Source organism: Anomaloglossus baeobatrachus, chromosome 12 (genome assembly GCF_048569485.1).
Source record: "Anomaloglossus baeobatrachus isolate aAnoBae1 chromosome 12, aAnoBae1.hap1, whole genome shotgun sequence".
NCBI lineage: Eukaryota > Metazoa > Chordata > Amphibia > Anura > Aromobatidae > Anomaloglossus > Anomaloglossus baeobatrachus.
The window spans coordinates 67,981,191-67,998,876 of record NC_134364.1 but is presented as its reverse complement, the minus strand read 5'-3'; the positions used below and the strand labels follow the sequence as shown (position 1 = coordinate 67,998,876).

Genomic DNA, 17,686 nt, shown 5'->3' with positions numbered 1-17,686 from the left:
CTTCCAGCCAATGGGACACATTTAATATGAACCAATCATTGATAAACAGCGGTTAACCAATAGGAATTGGACTGTGAAGGTTTTCTGGGCAATGGGATGTAACCAGGAAGAAGAGTTTAACCAGCGAGCGCCCTGGTATAGAGGTTAAAGGGCAGTAGGCGTGGCGCTCCGCCGAGTAGTGCTGCTGGAGGTGAAGTTGTCATTGCAACGGCTCCACAGGTAACGACTGTGCCTGTATGGTCTATGTGGGAGGAAGGATTCTCTATGCCATTGGGTGACATTCTAAGTGGGAGGAGCTTCATGAAAACCAGCGCAACCCAATCCAGTAGATGCTTTCATTTTCCAAGTATCTGTAATATTAAGAGCTGGAATCTGATTGGTTGCTATGGTGAACTGCTTGTAAAGATAGCAACCAATCACTGCACAGCTCTCATTTCATATAGTGCTCTTGTAAAATGTAAACTGCGTGGTGATTGGTCTATGAGAAAAACAAAGACTGTATTTCTTTACATTCTTTGGGGAGAGGTGCCGCAACCAACAACATGGCAATGGTGTTTCAAGGTTTATATATATTTATACAATGGTGTGAAAATGTGTTTGCCGCATTCCTGATTTCGTATTCTTTTTCATGTTTGTCACAGTTAAATGTTTCAGAACAACAAACAAATGTAAATATTAGACAAAGATAACACAAGTAACAAAATGCAGCTTATAAATGAAGGTCTTTCAGGGAAAAAGAAATCAAAACCTACAGGGCACAGTGTGAAAAAGTGATTGCCCCCTAAATCTAATAAGTGGTTGGGCCCCTAGTAGCAACAACTGCAATCAAGCGTTTGCAATAACTGGCAATGTGTCTTTTACAATGCTCCACAGGAATTTTGGCCACTCATCCTTGCAAGGCTGTGTGCGCATGTACATGCTGAAATTTCTGCAGCGATTTATCAGCTCATGTGCGCTTCAAATCGCTGCAGAAACCCTACATAATGGATGCAGTGTTTCTGCAGAAAAAATGCCGATTTCATGCGCTCTGGATGCTGCCTCTCCCATAGAGTGGGAGCTGCATCCAAAGCGCACAAAAGAAGTGACATGCTGCTTTTTTGAACGCAGAGATTTTGTCAAATTTTTGACACTCAAATCGCTGCGTTCAAAAAAGCATTGTGCGCACGGATTATGCACAATCTTCTTAGATTGTACAGGGGACGCAGGACGCATGCATTTACGCTGCAGTGCTAGACGCAGCGTAAATGCATGCAATACACACAGCCTTAAGGTCCAGCCACAGCATCTCAGTTGGATTAAGGTCAGGACTATGACCAGGCCACTCCAAAGTCTTAATTTTGTTTTTCTTAAGCCACTCAGAGGTGGACTTGCTGGTGTTTTGGATCATTGTCTTGCTGCATAACCCAAGTGCGCTTTCAGCTTCAGGTCACGAACAGATGGCCAGACATTCTCTTTCAGGATCTTTTGGTAGACAGCAGAATTCATGGTTCCATTTATCACAGCAAATCTTCCAGGTCCTGAAGCAGCAAATCAGGCCCAGACCATCACGCTACCACCACCATATTTTACTGTGGGTATGATGTTCCTTTTCTGAAATGCTGGGTTACTGTCTTCTATGCCAGATGTAATGGGACAAACATCTCTAAAGTTCAACTTTTGTTTCGTTAGTTAACAGAGTATTCTCCCAAAGTCTTAGGAATCATCAAGAGGTTTTCTGGCAAAACTGAGACGAGCCTTTAAGTTCTTTTTGCTTAGCAGTGGTTTTCGTCTTGAAACTCTGCCATGCCGGCCATTTTTGCCCTCTTATAGTAGCGTCATGACCACTGACCTTAACTGAGGCAAGTGGGGCCTGCAGTTATTTGGATGTTGTTATGGTGCCTTTTGTGACCTCTTTAATGAGTTGTCGCTGCGCTCTTGGAGTAATTTTTGGTCGGCTGACCACTCCTGGAAAAGTAGTGTTGCATGTTTTTGCCATTCATGGATAATGGCTCCCACTGCGATTCACTGGAGTCCCAAAGCTTTAGAAATGGCTTTATAACCTTTTCCAGGCTGATAGATCTCAATTACTTTGTTTCTCATTTGTTCCTGAATTTCTTTGGATGTCTAGCTTTTGAGGATCTTTTGGTCTACTTCACTTTGTCAGGCAGGTCCTAATTAAGTGATTTCTTGATTGAGAACAGGTATAGCAGTAATTAGGCCTGGGTGTGGCCAAGGAAATTGAACTCTGCTTCTAAAAGATGTGATAAATCATAGTGAATTTATGTATTAGGGTGGTGAGTGGCTGAAGCACACTTGGGTTATGCAGTAGGACGATGATCCAAAACGCCAGTAAGTCCACCTCTGAATGGCTTAAGAAAAAATAAATTAAGACTTTGGAGTGGCCTAGTCAAAGTCCTGACCTTAATCTGATTGAGATGCTGTGGCATGACCTTTAAAAGGCGGTTCATGCTCGGAAACTCTTCAATGTGGCTGAATTACTTCAATTCTGCAAAATTCCCCAAGAGTGTTGTAAAAGCCTCATTGCCAGTTATTGCAAACGCTTGATAGTAGTTGTTGCTGCTAAGGGTGGCCCAGTCAGTTATTAGGTTTAGGGGGCAATCATTTTTTCACACAGGGCCCTGTAGCTTTGGATTTCTTTTCCCTTAATAATAAAGATTCCCTTGTCTGGTGAAGAATGAGAAAGTAGCAACCACTTTTTCACACCAATGATATGTGTATGTGTGTGTGTGTGTATATATATATATATATATATATATATATATATATATATATATATATATATATATATATATATATATATATATATATATATATATATATATATATATATATAAAGCTGTGTGTGTGTGTCCGCTAAAGGAATCCGCACCGTCGCATTTACAGTCACGAAATTTTGCACAGACACTCCATGTGACTCAGGGAACGTCATAGACTATGTTTGGGCGGGAAAATTTAACCCCGTCCTTCCCAGTTACTCTACAAAAATCCTGCAGCCACTACACTGAATGGAGCTGGGAGCTCCAGGCTGTAAATAGCAACTGTCAGTGGTTGCTATAGGAACAAAATAAACTGTCAGTATAACAAGCTTATGTGTGAGGTAAAAAGATGTCGGTGGTGAGACGGATAGAGACAGACAGAGACAGATGGGCAAAGAGACAGCCCTGGAAAGAGACAGCCCTGGAAAGAGACAGCCCTGGTAAGAGACAGCCGGGCAAAGAGACAGAGAGAGAGAGAGACAGATACAGAGATTGAGACAGATAGACCGATGCAAATACAGACAGGGAGATAGAAACAGACAAGGAAAGAGACAGACAGCGAGACAGACAGACAGCGACACACAGACAGAGACTGGGAGAGAGACAGAGAGACAGTTACTATCCCGGGCAACGCCCGGGTACTACAGCTAGTATATACTGTGTATATGTGTGTGTGTGTGTGTGTGTGTGTGTGTGTGTGTATACAGTTAGGTCCAGAAATATTTGGACAGTGACACAATTTTCGCGAGTTGGGCTCTGCATGCCACCACATTGGATTTGAAATGAAACCTCTACAACAGAATTCAAGTGCAGATTGTAACGTTTAATTTGAAGGTTTGAACAAAAATATCTGATAGAAATTGTAGGAATTGTACACATTTCTTTACAAACACTCCACATTTTAGGAGGTCAAAAGTAATTGGACGAATAAACCAAACCCAAACAAAATATTTTTATTTTCAATATTTTGTTGCGAATCCTTTGGAGGCAATCACTGCCTTAAGTCTGGAACCCATGGACATCACCAAACTCTGGGTTTCCTCCTTCTTAATGCTTTGCCAAGCCTTTACAGCCGCAGCCTTCAGGTCTTGCTTGTTTGTGGGTCTTTCCGTCTTAAGTCTGGATTTGAGCAAGTGAAATGCATGCTCAATTGGGTTAAGATCTGGTGATTGACTTGGCCATTGCAGAATGTTCCACTTTTTTGCACTCATGAACTCCTGGGTAGCTTTGGCTGTATGCTTGCGGTCATTGTCCATCTGTACTATGAAGCGCCGTCCGATCAACTTTGCGGCATTTGGCTGAATCTGGGCTGAAAGTATATCCCGGTACACTTCAGAATTCATCCGGCTACTCTTGTCTGCTGTTATGTCATCAATAAACACAAGTGACCCAGTGCCATTGAAAGCCATGCATGCCCATGCCATCACGTTGCCTCCACCTTGTTTTACAGAGGATGTGGTGTGCCTTGGATCATGTGCCGTTCCCTTTCTTCTCCAAACTTTTTTCTTCCCATCATTCTGGTACAGGTTGATCTTTGTCTCATCTGTCCATAGAATACTTTTCCAGAACTGAGCTGGCTTCATGAGGTGTTTTCCAGCAAATTTAACTCTGGCCTGTCTATTTTTGGAAATGATGAATGGTTTGCATCTAGATGTGAACCCTTTGTATTTACTTTCATGGAGTCTTCTCTTTATTGTTGACTTAGAGACAGATACACCTACTTCACTGAGAGTGTTCTGGACTTCAGTTGATGTTGTGAACGGGTTCTTCTTCACCAAAGAAAGTATGCGGCGATCATCCACCACTGTTGTCATCCGTGGACGCCCAGGCCTTTTTGAGTTCCCAGGCTCACCAGTCAATTCCTTTTTTCTCAGAATGTACCCGACTGTTGATTTTGCTACTCCAAGCATGTCTGCTATCTCTCTGATGGATTTTTTCTTTTTTTTCAGCCTCAGGATGTTCTGCTTCCCCTCAATTGAGAGTTCCTTAGACCGCATGTTGTCTGGTCACAGCAACAGCTTCCAAATGCAAAACCACACACCTGTAATCAACCCCAGACCTTTTAACTACTTCATTGATTACAGGTTAACGAGGGAGACGCCTTCAGAGTTAATTGCAGCCCTTAGAGTCCCTTGTCCAATTACTTTTGGTCCCTTGAAAAAGAGGAGGCTATGCATTACAGAGCTATGATTCCTAAACCCTTTCTCCGATTTGGATGTGAAAACTCTCATATTGCAGCTGGAAGTGTGCACTTTCAGCCCATATTATATATATAATTGTATTTCTGAACATGTTTTTGTAAACAGCTAAAATAACAAAACTTGTGTCACTGTCCAAATATTTCTGGACCTAACTGTATATATATATATATATATATATATATATATATATATATTTATATTACACACACAAACACACACACACACACACACGTCTCATAATGGGAGCACCAGGGTGGCAGTGACAGGAGGCGAAATTAGCCTTACATTAGCGCCCAGGCCCAGCCACAGGCTATCCGTAATAGGAGTACCAAGGTAGTGGTGACAAGAGCCTACATTAACCCCCAGCCAAAAGCTAGCCATAATTGGAGAACCAATATGACAGCGAGAGGGGCCTACATTACCCCCAACTCCCGGATGCCATATTAACCCTTCAGCTCCCCGTGATTGCGTTGCAGGAGCAGGAATGATTTCTTGTCATGTCTGACACCTTTCTGAATTATTGTTTTTGACCACAAGGTGGCGCTGTTTCACTTCCTGTAGGCAGCGTGTAGCTGTATTTTCCATAAATGTCTGCTCCAGGTAAAGGCAGCCCAGGTCTGTACCAGTTACAAAAAATCATTTGTTCCTGCTTTTTAGTTCTACTTGCCAAAAACTGCCAGAATATAGTACTGAATATTCATAAATGGGGTGATTTTCTGCCAGATCTTACATCATCGTAGTTTTGCTGCTTTGTTTGCTATAGAAATGAATAAGCAAAATGTAAAGGGGTTTTTATATAAATGTATACATCATACAATGAAGCCTATATTAGATGAACACCCAAATTGCATTAAATACGAATTTTAAAGGGGCAGTCATCTGACAGGAGCTGGATAGACTGCATAATATATGGTGCAATCGGCATAGGACATCTGGTCTGGGGAAATGGGGGGTCTTCTTACACTGTAATTACTGTATAAAGTCTACTTCTGTGTCTTGTTAGAAGGGGTTTTTCATCTCAGGGTAAACAGTTGACAAGTATCGTAGCTAGACAGACTTAACGTGGGGGTTCCACAACCATTTTACACAGGACTAACAGAGATGGAGTACAGCGCTTGTTTCTATCTCTCTGGTCATCACACATAGGACCCCTGATCTGTGGCGGGCCCATTGGTGGACACAGACTCAGACCCACAGCGAGCATCATGGGTCCTTTATTCTGCGGAGCGATGGGGTCTTACTGGTCTGATCACACCTCGGTGGTCACCTGCAGTTCCGAGTTTTCCTGTACTGGTAAAATATATGTTAGGAGTTGGCGTTTCGAAAGCTGGAGAACTAAAGAATCATACGTTGTTCTTTCTATTCCAGGGTAATCACTAGTATGTTGGCTCGGATTGTGCGGCCGACTCTTAACATTCAGCGGCTTCATTCTCAATCCGGGCGCAGATACTTCTGGGGGTGGCTGAATGCTGTATTTAACAGGTAAGAACCATTATCCACCATTTCCAAGAATTGCAACTTATCACCTATCCACAGACGATGGCTGATCACCCATGGTCCATTCACAGGTCCTGTGCACTCTTGTCTGACCGCAGTGGTGGTCACATATGCACGGTGGGGTGCGTACTTGGATGTCATCATCCAGTACATAGACTTTGGGTTGAGTGGCACTGCACATGTCCCCATACACATTAATATAAAGGGGATGTACCACGATAATAAGTTATCCCTTATCAATAAAATGGGGCAATTTATTGATCATGCGGACCCTCCTTCCCTGATCCTGAGGACCGGGTATGGGGTTAGTGCTGTACTTGACAAGACCCGTTCTCAGGATCAGTGCAAGTCCCCCAGCATTTAATAAGTTATGCTCTTCCATATTGATAAGGGATAACTTATTAATTGAGTATAGGCTCTTTAATATCTTCCAAAGTCACTGATTTCAGCAGAATCGGACGGGCTTTTTCTGTGGGTTTTATTTTTTTAAACTTCCCTGTTGCTACATTGAATTACAATGCTCAGTCTATTTGTTCCATAGGAGATAAGAGGGTGACAGAAGTGCCTGTCAGCTCCTTATTGAATCTGCGCCATTGAAAACACATGCATGCTCAGCTGACGTGAGCATGCATGTGTACAGAGGGTCAGGAGAGAGACCTTTATGCGGAGCCTTTTAAGGAGAGTAAGAAATCTTCCGTAAATGAAAAGGCTTTAGGAGGACAAGAGCGGAAGGATTCTTAATTCAATGATTTACACTTTGTTGCCAAGGTTATCGGACACATCTGTAGTCTTTGAGAGGTGGCCAGTTTTCTAGGTAGAGAGTGTGCGCTAGTGAGCGCTGCTCTGAAGCTGGCTTAATCTTTTTATCCTCAGTGCCCCTGCGCTCGTCTGCTGCTGAAGAGTCAAATCTACGTCTGGTACTGTTCTTGGAGATCGCCCAGTTCAGGCCGGCGGCTCAGCCATTCCGCTGGCCCAGACAATAAGACTGACTGCATTTCCTAACATGCAGTGTGAACAGGTGCATAACTCAACATTACATATAATGACTAAAAGACAGTTGCACTTTCCACTGGCCCAAACTGTCAGTCATCAGGAGGAATATTGAGGAGTGGTGCGCGCCTGAAGACCGGATACTGAAACAACCCATTTAATGAACATTTAAAGCAAACCTACTGCAGGGCTCTGTATGACACAGGCGTTTTCTCTTTGGTCTTTGGTACGCCCTGGTGCCATACTCCGCCCCGCACCCAATATAACATAAGGTATCTTCTTTGCCCGGAGTATCTCTTTTCATTTTGCAGAAACAGTGGGTATGGAAAGTATTCAGACCCCTTTAAATTTTTCACTCTTTGTTTAATTGCAGCCATTTGGTCAATTCAACAAAGTTCATTTTTTTCTCATTAATGTACGCTCTGCACCCCATCCCCCATCTTGACAGAAAAAAAAACCAGAAATGTAGAAATTTTTGAAAATGTATTAAATAAGAAAAACTGAAATATCACATGGTCATACGTATTCAGACCCTTTGCTCAGACACTCATATTTAAGTTCAATGCTGTCCATTTCCTTGTGATCCTTTTTGAGATGGTTCTACTCCTTCATTTGAGTTCAGCCGTGTTTATTTAAACTGATAGGACTTGATTTGGAAAGGCGCACACCTGTCTATATAAGAGCTCACAGCTCACAGTGCATGTCAGAACAAATGACAATCATGAGGTCAAAGGAACTGCCCAAGGAGCTCAGAGACAGAATTGTGGCAAGGCACAGATCTGGCCACGGTTCCAATAGAATTTCTGCAGTACTCAAGATTCCTAAGAGCATAGTGGCCTCCATAATACTTAAATGGAAGAAGTTTGGGACCACCAGAACTATTCCTAGACCTGGCCATGCAGCCAAACTGAGCAATCGTGGGAGAAGAGCCTTGGTGAGAGAGGTAAAGAAGAACCCCAATATCACTGTGGCTGAGCTCCAGAGATCCAGTAGGGAGATGGGAGAAAGTTCTACAAAGTCAGCTATCACTGCAGCGCTCCACCAGTCGGGCCTATATGGCAGAGTGGCCCGACGGAAACCTCTCCTCAGTACAAGACATATGAAAGCCCGCATAGATTTTGCAAAAAAAACAAAACACGAAGTACTCCTCGACTATGAGAAATAAGATTCTCTCGTCTGATGAGACGAAGATAGAACTTTTTGGTGATAAGTCTAAGCAGTATGTGTGGAGAAAACCAGGCACTGCACATCACCTGCCCAAGACAATCCCCACAGTGACACATGGTGGTGGCAGCATCATCATGCTATGGGGATGTTTTTTCAGCTGCAGGGACAGGACGACTGGTTGCAATTGAAGGAAAGATTAATGCGGCTAAGTACAGAGATATCCTGGAAGAAAACCTCTTCCAGAGTGCTTTGTACGTTACACTTGGCCAAAGGTTCACCTTCCAACAAGACAAATGACCCTAAGCACACAGCTAAAATAACAAAGGAGTGGCTTCAGAACAACTCTGTGACCATTCTTGACCGGCCCAGCCAGAGCCCTGACCTAAACCCAATTGAGCATCTCTGGAGAGACCTGAAAATGGCGTCCACCAATGTTCACCATCCAACCTGACTGAACTGGAGAGGATCTGCAAGGAAGAATGGCAGAGGATTCCCAAATCCAGGTGTAAAAAACTTGTTGCATCATTTCCAAGAAGACTCATGGTTGTACTAGCTCAATAGGAGGCTTCTACTCAATACTGAGCAAAGGGTCTGAATACTTATGACCATGTGATATTTCAGTTTTTCTTGTGTAATAAATTTGCAACAATTTCTACATTTCTGGGGGGGGGTTTCTGTCAAGATGGGTGATGGGGGTGCAGAGTGCACATTAATGAGAAAAAAATGAACATTTTTGAATTTACCAAATGGCTGCAATGAAAGAGAGTGAAAAATTTAAAGGGGTGTGAATACGCTCTGTACCCACTGAATATCTCCTATCATATTCCTATTGTACTCTGGATACCTAGGAAATCCTTAAGATGGAATAGTTGGAGGCAGGCAACACTCGGGGCTTTTGTTTGGTCCCGCTGATGCATGGAGGCAGATGGCAGCCTGTCGTCACTGTAATAAACACAAGCCCTAGATGAGTGGTGTGATAAACCCTCCGTCCCCGTCCTCCAGGCCGATATGGAGCGCACGGCCCGATACAATACAATGATTTTGGCAGCGGCTCAGGCATAGGTCACGCCTGCTATCCTTTATCCGGAGTCACTCAGCTCTGGAGACAGCTGTACCTGGTCTGTGTCTTCAGCGGAATAAGACACCGGGGGCCTCTTATCTGGAGCGCACAGGTAATCAAATCTGAGGCTTATTCAGACTATGTCTATAATCACTAAATTTAATCCGGGATACAGAGCAACCGCAGATAAACACCGTTCCAGCCGAGAGCACACCTGGTAATTAGAAATATAGAGGATTATCTATGGGTGAGTATCGCAGGAGCGCCCTACACCTAATCCTCACCAGCGTCTAGGTGGCCATACAGTACACCTTGGTATTACTCCACCATTGGGATGTGTGATAGGAACACTTACCCCAAACCATAGGCCACTATTATCATATTCCAAAACCCTGATGTGGACTGTGTTCACACAGTGTGGCTTGGTGAATATTTGCAGAAAATTCTTATTTTGATAGCAGAGAAATATATACAATTGCAACAAATATCCATTACGTGTTGCCTAGAAAATCTGCAGTGGAAATTTTATACTTTTTATCGTGACGGTTCTTGGTGCAGATTCCAGAGTTGTCACCTTTTTGCAGTTTAACGAATGAAATCTGCAATAAAATCCACATGTAAACCAAGCAAATCCTGCTGCAGATACACTGTGGAAATATCGGCAATGGGTGAACCTACCATTCAATCTGCATTTGGCCAACAGCAATTACCCCTCCCCTTAGATGTCATATCTATGGGGAGGGGGTGATTGGCATTAAGGCCACCATACACACATCCATTTTGCTGTTATTGTAAATTACTGTGGTCTCTCTGTCTGGATTTGCTACGTCTCCCCCCATATACAGTGCCTTGCGAAAGTATTTGGCCCCCTTGAATTTTTCAACCTTTTCCCACATTTCAGGCTTCAAACATAAAGATAAAAAAATGTTAATCTTCTGGTGAAGAATCAACAACAAGTAGGACACAATTGTGAAGTTGAACGAAATTTATTGCTTATTTTAAAACTTTTATAAAAAATAATAAATTAAAAATTGGGGCGTGAAATATTATTCGTCCCCTTTAAGTTAATACTTTGTAGCGCCACCTTTTGCTGTGATTACAGCTGCAAGTCGTCTGGGGTATGTGTCTATCAGTTCTGCACATCGGGAGACTGAAATTCTTGCCCATTCTTCCTTTGCAAACAGCTGGAGCTGAGTGAGGTTGGATGGAGAGCGTTTGTGAATAGCAGTTTTCAGCTCTTTCCACAGATTCTCGATTGGATTCAGGTCTGGACTGTGACCTGGCCATTCTGGACTGTGACTTGGCCATTTTAACACCTGGATACGGTTATTTGTGAACCATTCCATTGTAGATTTTGCTTTGTTTTGGATCATTATCTTGTTGGAAGACAAATCTCCGTCCCAGTCTCAGGTGTTTTGCAGACTCCAACAGGTTTTCTTCAAGAATGGTCCTGTATTTGGCTCCATGCATCTTACCATCAATTTTAACCATCTTCCCTGTTCCTGCTGAAGAGAAGCAGGCCCAAACCATGATGCTGCCACCACCATGTTTGACAGTGGGGATGGTGTGCTCAGGGTGAGAAGCGGTGTTGCTTTTACGCCAAACATATCGTTTTGCATTGTGCCCAAAAAGTTCTATTTTGGTTTCATCTGACCAGAGCGCCTTCTTCCACATGTTTGGTGTGTCTCCCAGGTGGCTTGTGGCAAACTTTAAACAACACGTTTTATGGATATCTTTGAGAAATTGCTTTCTTGTTGCCACTCTTCCATAAAGGCCAGATTTGTGCAGTGTACGACTGATTGTTGTCCTATGGACAGACTCTCCCACCTCAGCTGTAGATCTCTGCAGCTCATCCAGAGTGATCATGGGCCTCTTGGCTGCATCTCTGATCAGTCTTCTCCTTGTTTGAGATGAAAGTTTGGATGGACGGCCGGGTCTTGGTAGATTTGAAGTGGTATGATACTCCTTCCATTTCAATATGATCGATTGCACAGTGCTTCTTGGGATGTTTAAAGTTGTGGAAATCTTTTTGTAACCAAATCCGGCTTTAACTTTCTCCACAACAGTATCACAGACCTGCCTGTTGTGTTCCTTGGTCTTCATGATGCTCTCTGTGCTTTAAACAGAACACTGAGACTATCACAGAGCAGGTGCATTTACACGGAGACTTGATTACACACAGGCGGCTTATTTTTATCATCAGTCATTTAGGACAACATTGGATCATTCAGAGATCCTCAATGAACTTCTGGAGTGAGTTTGCTGCAGTGAAAGTAAAGGGGCCAAATAATATTGCACGCCCCAATTTTCAGTTTATTATTTTTTATAAAAGTTTAAAATAAGCAATACATTTCGTTCATCTTCACAATTGTGTCCCACTTGTTGTTGATTCTTCACCAGAACATTAAAATGTTTTATCTTTATGTTTGAAGCCTGAAATGTGGGAAAAGGTTGAAAAATTCAAGAGGGTTTGGCGGGGCGAAGTGGCCCTCCTGATGGGAGGGTGGTGTGGTGCGACGTCACAGAACCCTACAGAATCTCCCCTTCTCTCTTTCTCGTGTTTTCCTTCTTTCTCTTCTCTTTCTCCCTCTTCTTCTCCTTTCATCCCTTGCTTTTCTTTCTTTCCCCTCTTTTCCTTCTCTTGCTTATCTAATTAGTGTACATAGGTTTACTTGTTGAAATATATGGCAAGATTATACAGAATGATATTGGCATCTACATATTAAATAGAACAAAAGATAAACGATTGATATATACTTGGGATAAGATGTCATTAAGGATGTTATGAAGAATTTTTCTTGTAAGACCTATGATAAAGTTCACTGTAGTATATGCTGTATAAGATTTAAATGCCCAGACCAAACTGCAACTTTTCCATATTCTGTAAAACCGGGCACTACAAAATTATCTATATTCATGCTTTGTTATATAATTTTTCTTGAAAACAATAAAGAAATATTAAACGAAAAATTCAAGGGGGACAAATACTTTCGCAAGGCACTGTACACCCACTTCTACTCTTTACCTAGGATAAGGCATATTTTCTATTCCTGGGCAGATGCCGCCAGCGCTCAGGGATAACCTTACAGCCATGTCATTCTTTTGTCTTGTCAGAGTTGATTATGAGCGTATAAAGGATGTCGGACCGGACCGTGCGGCGTCGGAGTGGCTTTTACGCTGCGGCGCTAAAGTACGATATAAGGGATTTGAGAAGTGGCAGCAGGATTATAACGGACTCCCAACCGGGCCCTTGGGGAAATACAAGATTCAGGGCATAGATGCCACCGACTCCTGCATCATGTACAAGGGCTTTGACTACTTAGGTGAGGACCTAGGTTATTTTTGCAAATAACCAAATATTTTTTTTATTTAAGTTAATGTATTTTGAGCTAAAAATATTTTTTTTTGCAGTTAGGATTCATTAAAACTGTGACTTTTACTGGTACTTTCTTTCCCTGCACATGTCTGGCTATAAAAAGAGCTAACATGGAAAGCTTCAGTGAGCTCGTTTTGACGCCCAAGTTTGTTAGGTTTATTCAGACGTCATCGATTTTTCATCAGTTTTTGATCCCTTTTTTTTTTTTTCTTCTATACAACAATAAACTGATGGAGGTTTCTCAAGCTTCATCAAACAAGCATTAAAAATGGACAGTACATGGCATCCCAGGGCTTCTCCACTGACCCATGAACTTGAGTGAGTTCTGTAAATCGGAACAAAATCAGTCTGAATGCGGCCTTACTCTTTTACAAGGTTAAAAAATTACCCCCCAAACCTCAAACTCATTCTTGTCTTTGTGATTCAACGTATATTATCAGCGAACCTTAAAAATAGTGTATCCTGATGTCAGAACCTGGTAATTGTTCTTTTCAGACGGTCTGGAGCACCTTGAGGAGGTAAAGTTGTGTAAGTGCATATACATTGAGGACGCCTGTCTGGAGAGGATAAGTAAGATTGAGAACCTACAGAAAAGCCTGCAAAGATTGGAGATCATTACCTGCGGCAACGTGAGCGACAAAGGGGTCATATCACTCAACACCTTGAGGTGGGTCACTAGTGTGGCTGGATGCATCACGTCCTATGTATATATGTAGGTTACAATGGGATATGTGTGTGTGTGTTTTGGGAACATACGTATATATGCAGATCATGGGCAATATTCAGCAGCAAGGTGTTTCTAATCCTGGAATACCCTTTTAATATTTATACTTAAAATCTAGCCACTTAAGGCCGCTTTACACGCTGCGACATCGCTAGCGATGTCGCTAGCGATCGCACCCGCCCCCGTCGTTTGTGGGTCACGGGCAAATCGCTGCCCGTGGCAGACAAAATCGGTAGTGCGCGTCACACATACTTACCTGCCTAACGACGTCGCTGTGGCCAGCGAACAACCTCTTTTCTAAGGGGGCGGTTCGTGCGGCGTCACAGCAACGTCACACAGCAGGTAACCAATAGAAGCGGAGGGGCAGAGAGCAGCAGCGTGAAGGTCACTCCCACCTCGTTGCCAAAGGATGCAGGAACGCTGTTCGTCGTTCCCGGGGTGTCACACGTAGCGATGTGTGCTGCCTCAGAAACGACGAACAACCTGTGTCCAGCACGGGCAACAAAATTTGGAAAATGAACGACGTGTCAACGATTTGGTAAGTATTGCTGATCGTTAGCGGTCGCTCGTAGGTGTCACACGCAACGACGTCGCTAACTAGGCTGGATGTGTGTCACGAATTCCGTGACCCCATCGATATCTCGTTAGAGATGTCGTTGCGTGTAAAGCGACTTTTAAACGGGCTTTACATGCTACGATATCGTTAATGAATTATCGTCGGGGTCACGGTGTTAGTGACGCACATCCGGCGTCATTAACGATATCTCAGTGTGTGACACTTATGAGCGACCTTAAACGATCACAAAAGCGGTCAAAATCGTTTGCCGCAGAGAGGTCGTCCTGAAACAAAAAATCGTTTTCTGCTTATTAGCGATGTTTCTCGTTCCTGCGGCATCATACATCGCTATGTGAATACAAAAAGACAAAAGGACTTGTTGTGCAACTAGTGGTCATAGTAAATCAGAGTCACAACCTAAGTTAATGCATATAAAAAATTGATTTTATTATGAAATATATAAAAGACAGGTTGGATTTCCATACTATTCAGTATAAATATACAATATATAAAGATAACACAGGGAATCGAGGACAAGGTTGTAGCACATTCACCCAAACATGTATAGTAAAGAGTAGTTAGAAATAACCCATGAAAAAAGGGATCATACGTCCAGATGGTAAACCATGGGGATAACAGGGCAGGCTTAGATGGCTGAATATGCACAGATTTAGATGATTGTGATCACCACTCTCACAATGTAAAGGCAAAAAAGACTCCTTATATCTGTTAGGTATAAATGGCTGTATATATAAATGCCACAAAAATACATATATGGGACAGGACGTCTTTAAGCAAAGGAGAGTTTCAAGCAGTCACAATCACCTCACTCAGGATGTAAGAAATCCTGAGTTTAGTTTAACACATGGGTAAGCATTTGGCTGAATCTTTCTCTTACTAAAAAACGGTCTGCCTAAATTTTGAATGGCATGTATATGTGCAGCCAGGCATATTTAATGGACAAATGGAGTTTCTTTTTCTTACATCCTGAGTGAGGTGATTGTGACTGCTTGAAACTCTCCTTTGCTTAAAGACGTCCTGTCCCATATATGTATTTTTGTGGCATTTATATATACAGCCATTTATACCTAACAGATATAAGGAGTCTTTTTTGCCTTTACATTGTGAGAGTGGTGATCACAATCATCTAAATCTGTGCATATTCAGCCATCTAAGCCTGCCCTGTTATCCCCATGGTTTACCATCTGGACGTATGATCCCTTTTTTCATGGGTTATTTCTAACTACTCTTTACTATACATGTTTGGGTGAATGTGCTACAACCTTGTCCTCGATTCCCTGTGTTATCTTTATATATTGTATATTTATACTGAATAGTATGGAAATCCAACCTGTCTTTTATATATTTCATAATAAAATCAATTTTTTATATGCATTAACTTAGGTTGTGACTCTGATTTACTATGACCACTAGTTGCACAACAAGTCCTTTTGTCTTTTTGTATTCATTGTATGTATCAAGGACGTGCTTCAGCGGCCTTATGATAGCCGCCTATGTGTTTCCACGACAGCGGTCATATTTGTTTATACATCGCTATGTGTGACACCGCAGGAGCGACGAACATCTCCTTACCTGCCTCCACCGGCAATGCGGAAGGAAGGAGGTAGGCGGGATGTTACGTCCCGCTCATCTCCGCCCCTCCGCTTCTATTGGACGCCTGCCGTGTGACGTCGCTGTGACGCCGCACGAACCGCCCTTAGAAAGGAGGCGGATCGCCGGCCAGAGCGACGTCGCAGGGCAGGTAAGTCCGTGTGACAGGGGTAAGCGAGGTTGTGCGGCACGGGCAGCGATTTGCCCGTGTCGCACAACCGACGGGGGCGGGTACGATCGCTTGCAATCTTGCTAGCGATTTCGAAGCGTGTAAAGCCCACTTTAGTGTTTGTCATGACAAGGGTGATGATATCATGACTTCTATGTAAATTCATTGAGTTATCATTGTCTCTCTGATTTCCAGGAATTTGCAGTATTTATATCTGTGTGATCTGCCAGCGATCAAGCAAAGAGACCTGACGGTGGATCTCCTGCAGAAATCCAACGCTGCACTGCACATCAAATTAGATCTGCTGTAGGAGGGTTTTTTTGTTTTTTTTTTTTTATTGCCAGTCAATTTAAGTATTGTGCTTGGGACATTGCTGTTGGATTTTCATTTTTTTTACTATACATTTGTAAATACTTCCGAGGATTCAGTGCTGCGCTGTAATAGTCATTATTAGCATGGATGGCGGGCAATATGTCAGGTGACATTGTAACGGAACTTTCATGATTCGCTATAGTTTATATATTTTATACAGGTCAATTGGTAAGCTTCTTACAGAGACTTGTTCTTCTCATTGCACTCTCCTGAACAGACACATGGATTAAAGAGGTTTCCAGTTTCAGAAAACCACTTTTTCCCGACTGTGTTTTTTGTTTGTTTTTATTTAAAAACAAAACAAAAAAACAAAGTGCTTTACACATCCTCCCTCGGTCCAGTGCAGTCTCTGCCACTGATCCCAGTGTGTTACTGTATGCAGCCAGTCAGTGAGTGCAAAGGCATTGAGCGACTTGTGCCGACGTGACATCAGACACCAGGAGCAGAGGCCAAAATTGAGTGCACGACCCATAAAAACTAAGGAAAGGAAAGTGTGTTTTGGGGTTTTTTTTGTCTTTTTTGTTCATTGAATACTCTCACTAGGGGTTTCCAATATCAGAACCCCCCTTTCATGTGATTTTTCAGAACTGAGCATATCAATAATCACTTCTCAAAGTTGGCTTTGGAAACATGTGGCAGTTATTTTGCTTGTGAGGATCAGGAACAGTTTCCATGATGAATCGATAATAAACACAATCATGGTCTGGGATATTTAATACGGCCATCACCAAATTAATACCAATCACACATCGGTGACGGCTGTACAGAACTCTGTGTAGAAACACAATGCATGTTATGATTGAATAAAAATAAAAAAACTATAAAATTATTTTGTTTTATTCATGCCGAGTGGTTCGCATGACCTCCTCCAGGAGTGCAGAAATCTACAACATAGACAAAAAGAGAATTGGGTATGTGCTGCCCCCAACACATACCATGTTTTTCCAAAAATAAGACAATGTCTTATATTTTTTTTGCCCCCCTTCAAAAAGCACTAGGGCTTACTTTTGGAGACTCCCAGGAGACTCATACTCACCAGACCAGGACGTCTGCGTGGTTCCCAGGTCCTCCTGTGATCTCCGGTCGGTGCTGCACGCCGTCCTACCCTGCTGCTAGCTGACACACACAGCAGATCGCAGGTGCACACAACAGATCACACGCGCACACACACACAGCAGATACACACACACACAGCAGATCACACACA

General features: G+C 42.7%; 1 protein-coding gene across 1 annotated transcript; it reads left to right on the top strand.

Annotated features, from left to right (window-relative positions):
• Positions 1-87: 87 nt before the first annotated feature.
• On the top strand, positions 88-17,303 carry DMAC2L (distal membrane arm assembly component 2 like). Its single transcript, XM_075329541.1, has 5 exons — positions 88-219; positions 6,326-6,439; positions 12,786-12,994; positions 13,543-13,714; positions 16,303-17,303. Exons 2-5 carry the CDS (start codon positions 6,339-6,341, stop codon positions 16,415-16,417), a joined length of 597 nt encoding a protein of 198 aa, XP_075185656.1. The 5' UTR covers positions 88-219; positions 6,326-6,338; the 3' UTR covers positions 16,418-17,303.
• Positions 17,304-17,686: the final 383 nt, after the last annotated feature.

Excerpts from the sequence above, each read along its gene's own strand:
- DMAC2L (XM_075329541.1), top strand. The coding sequence starts at position 6,339 with ATGTTGGCTCGGATTGTGCGGCCGACTCTTAACATTCAGCGGCTTCAT. Across the intron at positions 12,995-13,542 it reads CAAGGGCTTTGACTACTTAG|ACGGTCTGGAGCACCTTGAG; the intron begins GTGAGGACCTAG and ends TGTTCTTTTCAG. Across the intron at positions 13,715-16,302 it reads ATATCACTCAACACCTTGAG|GAATTTGCAGTATTTATATC; the intron begins GTGGGTCACTAG and ends TCTGATTTCCAG.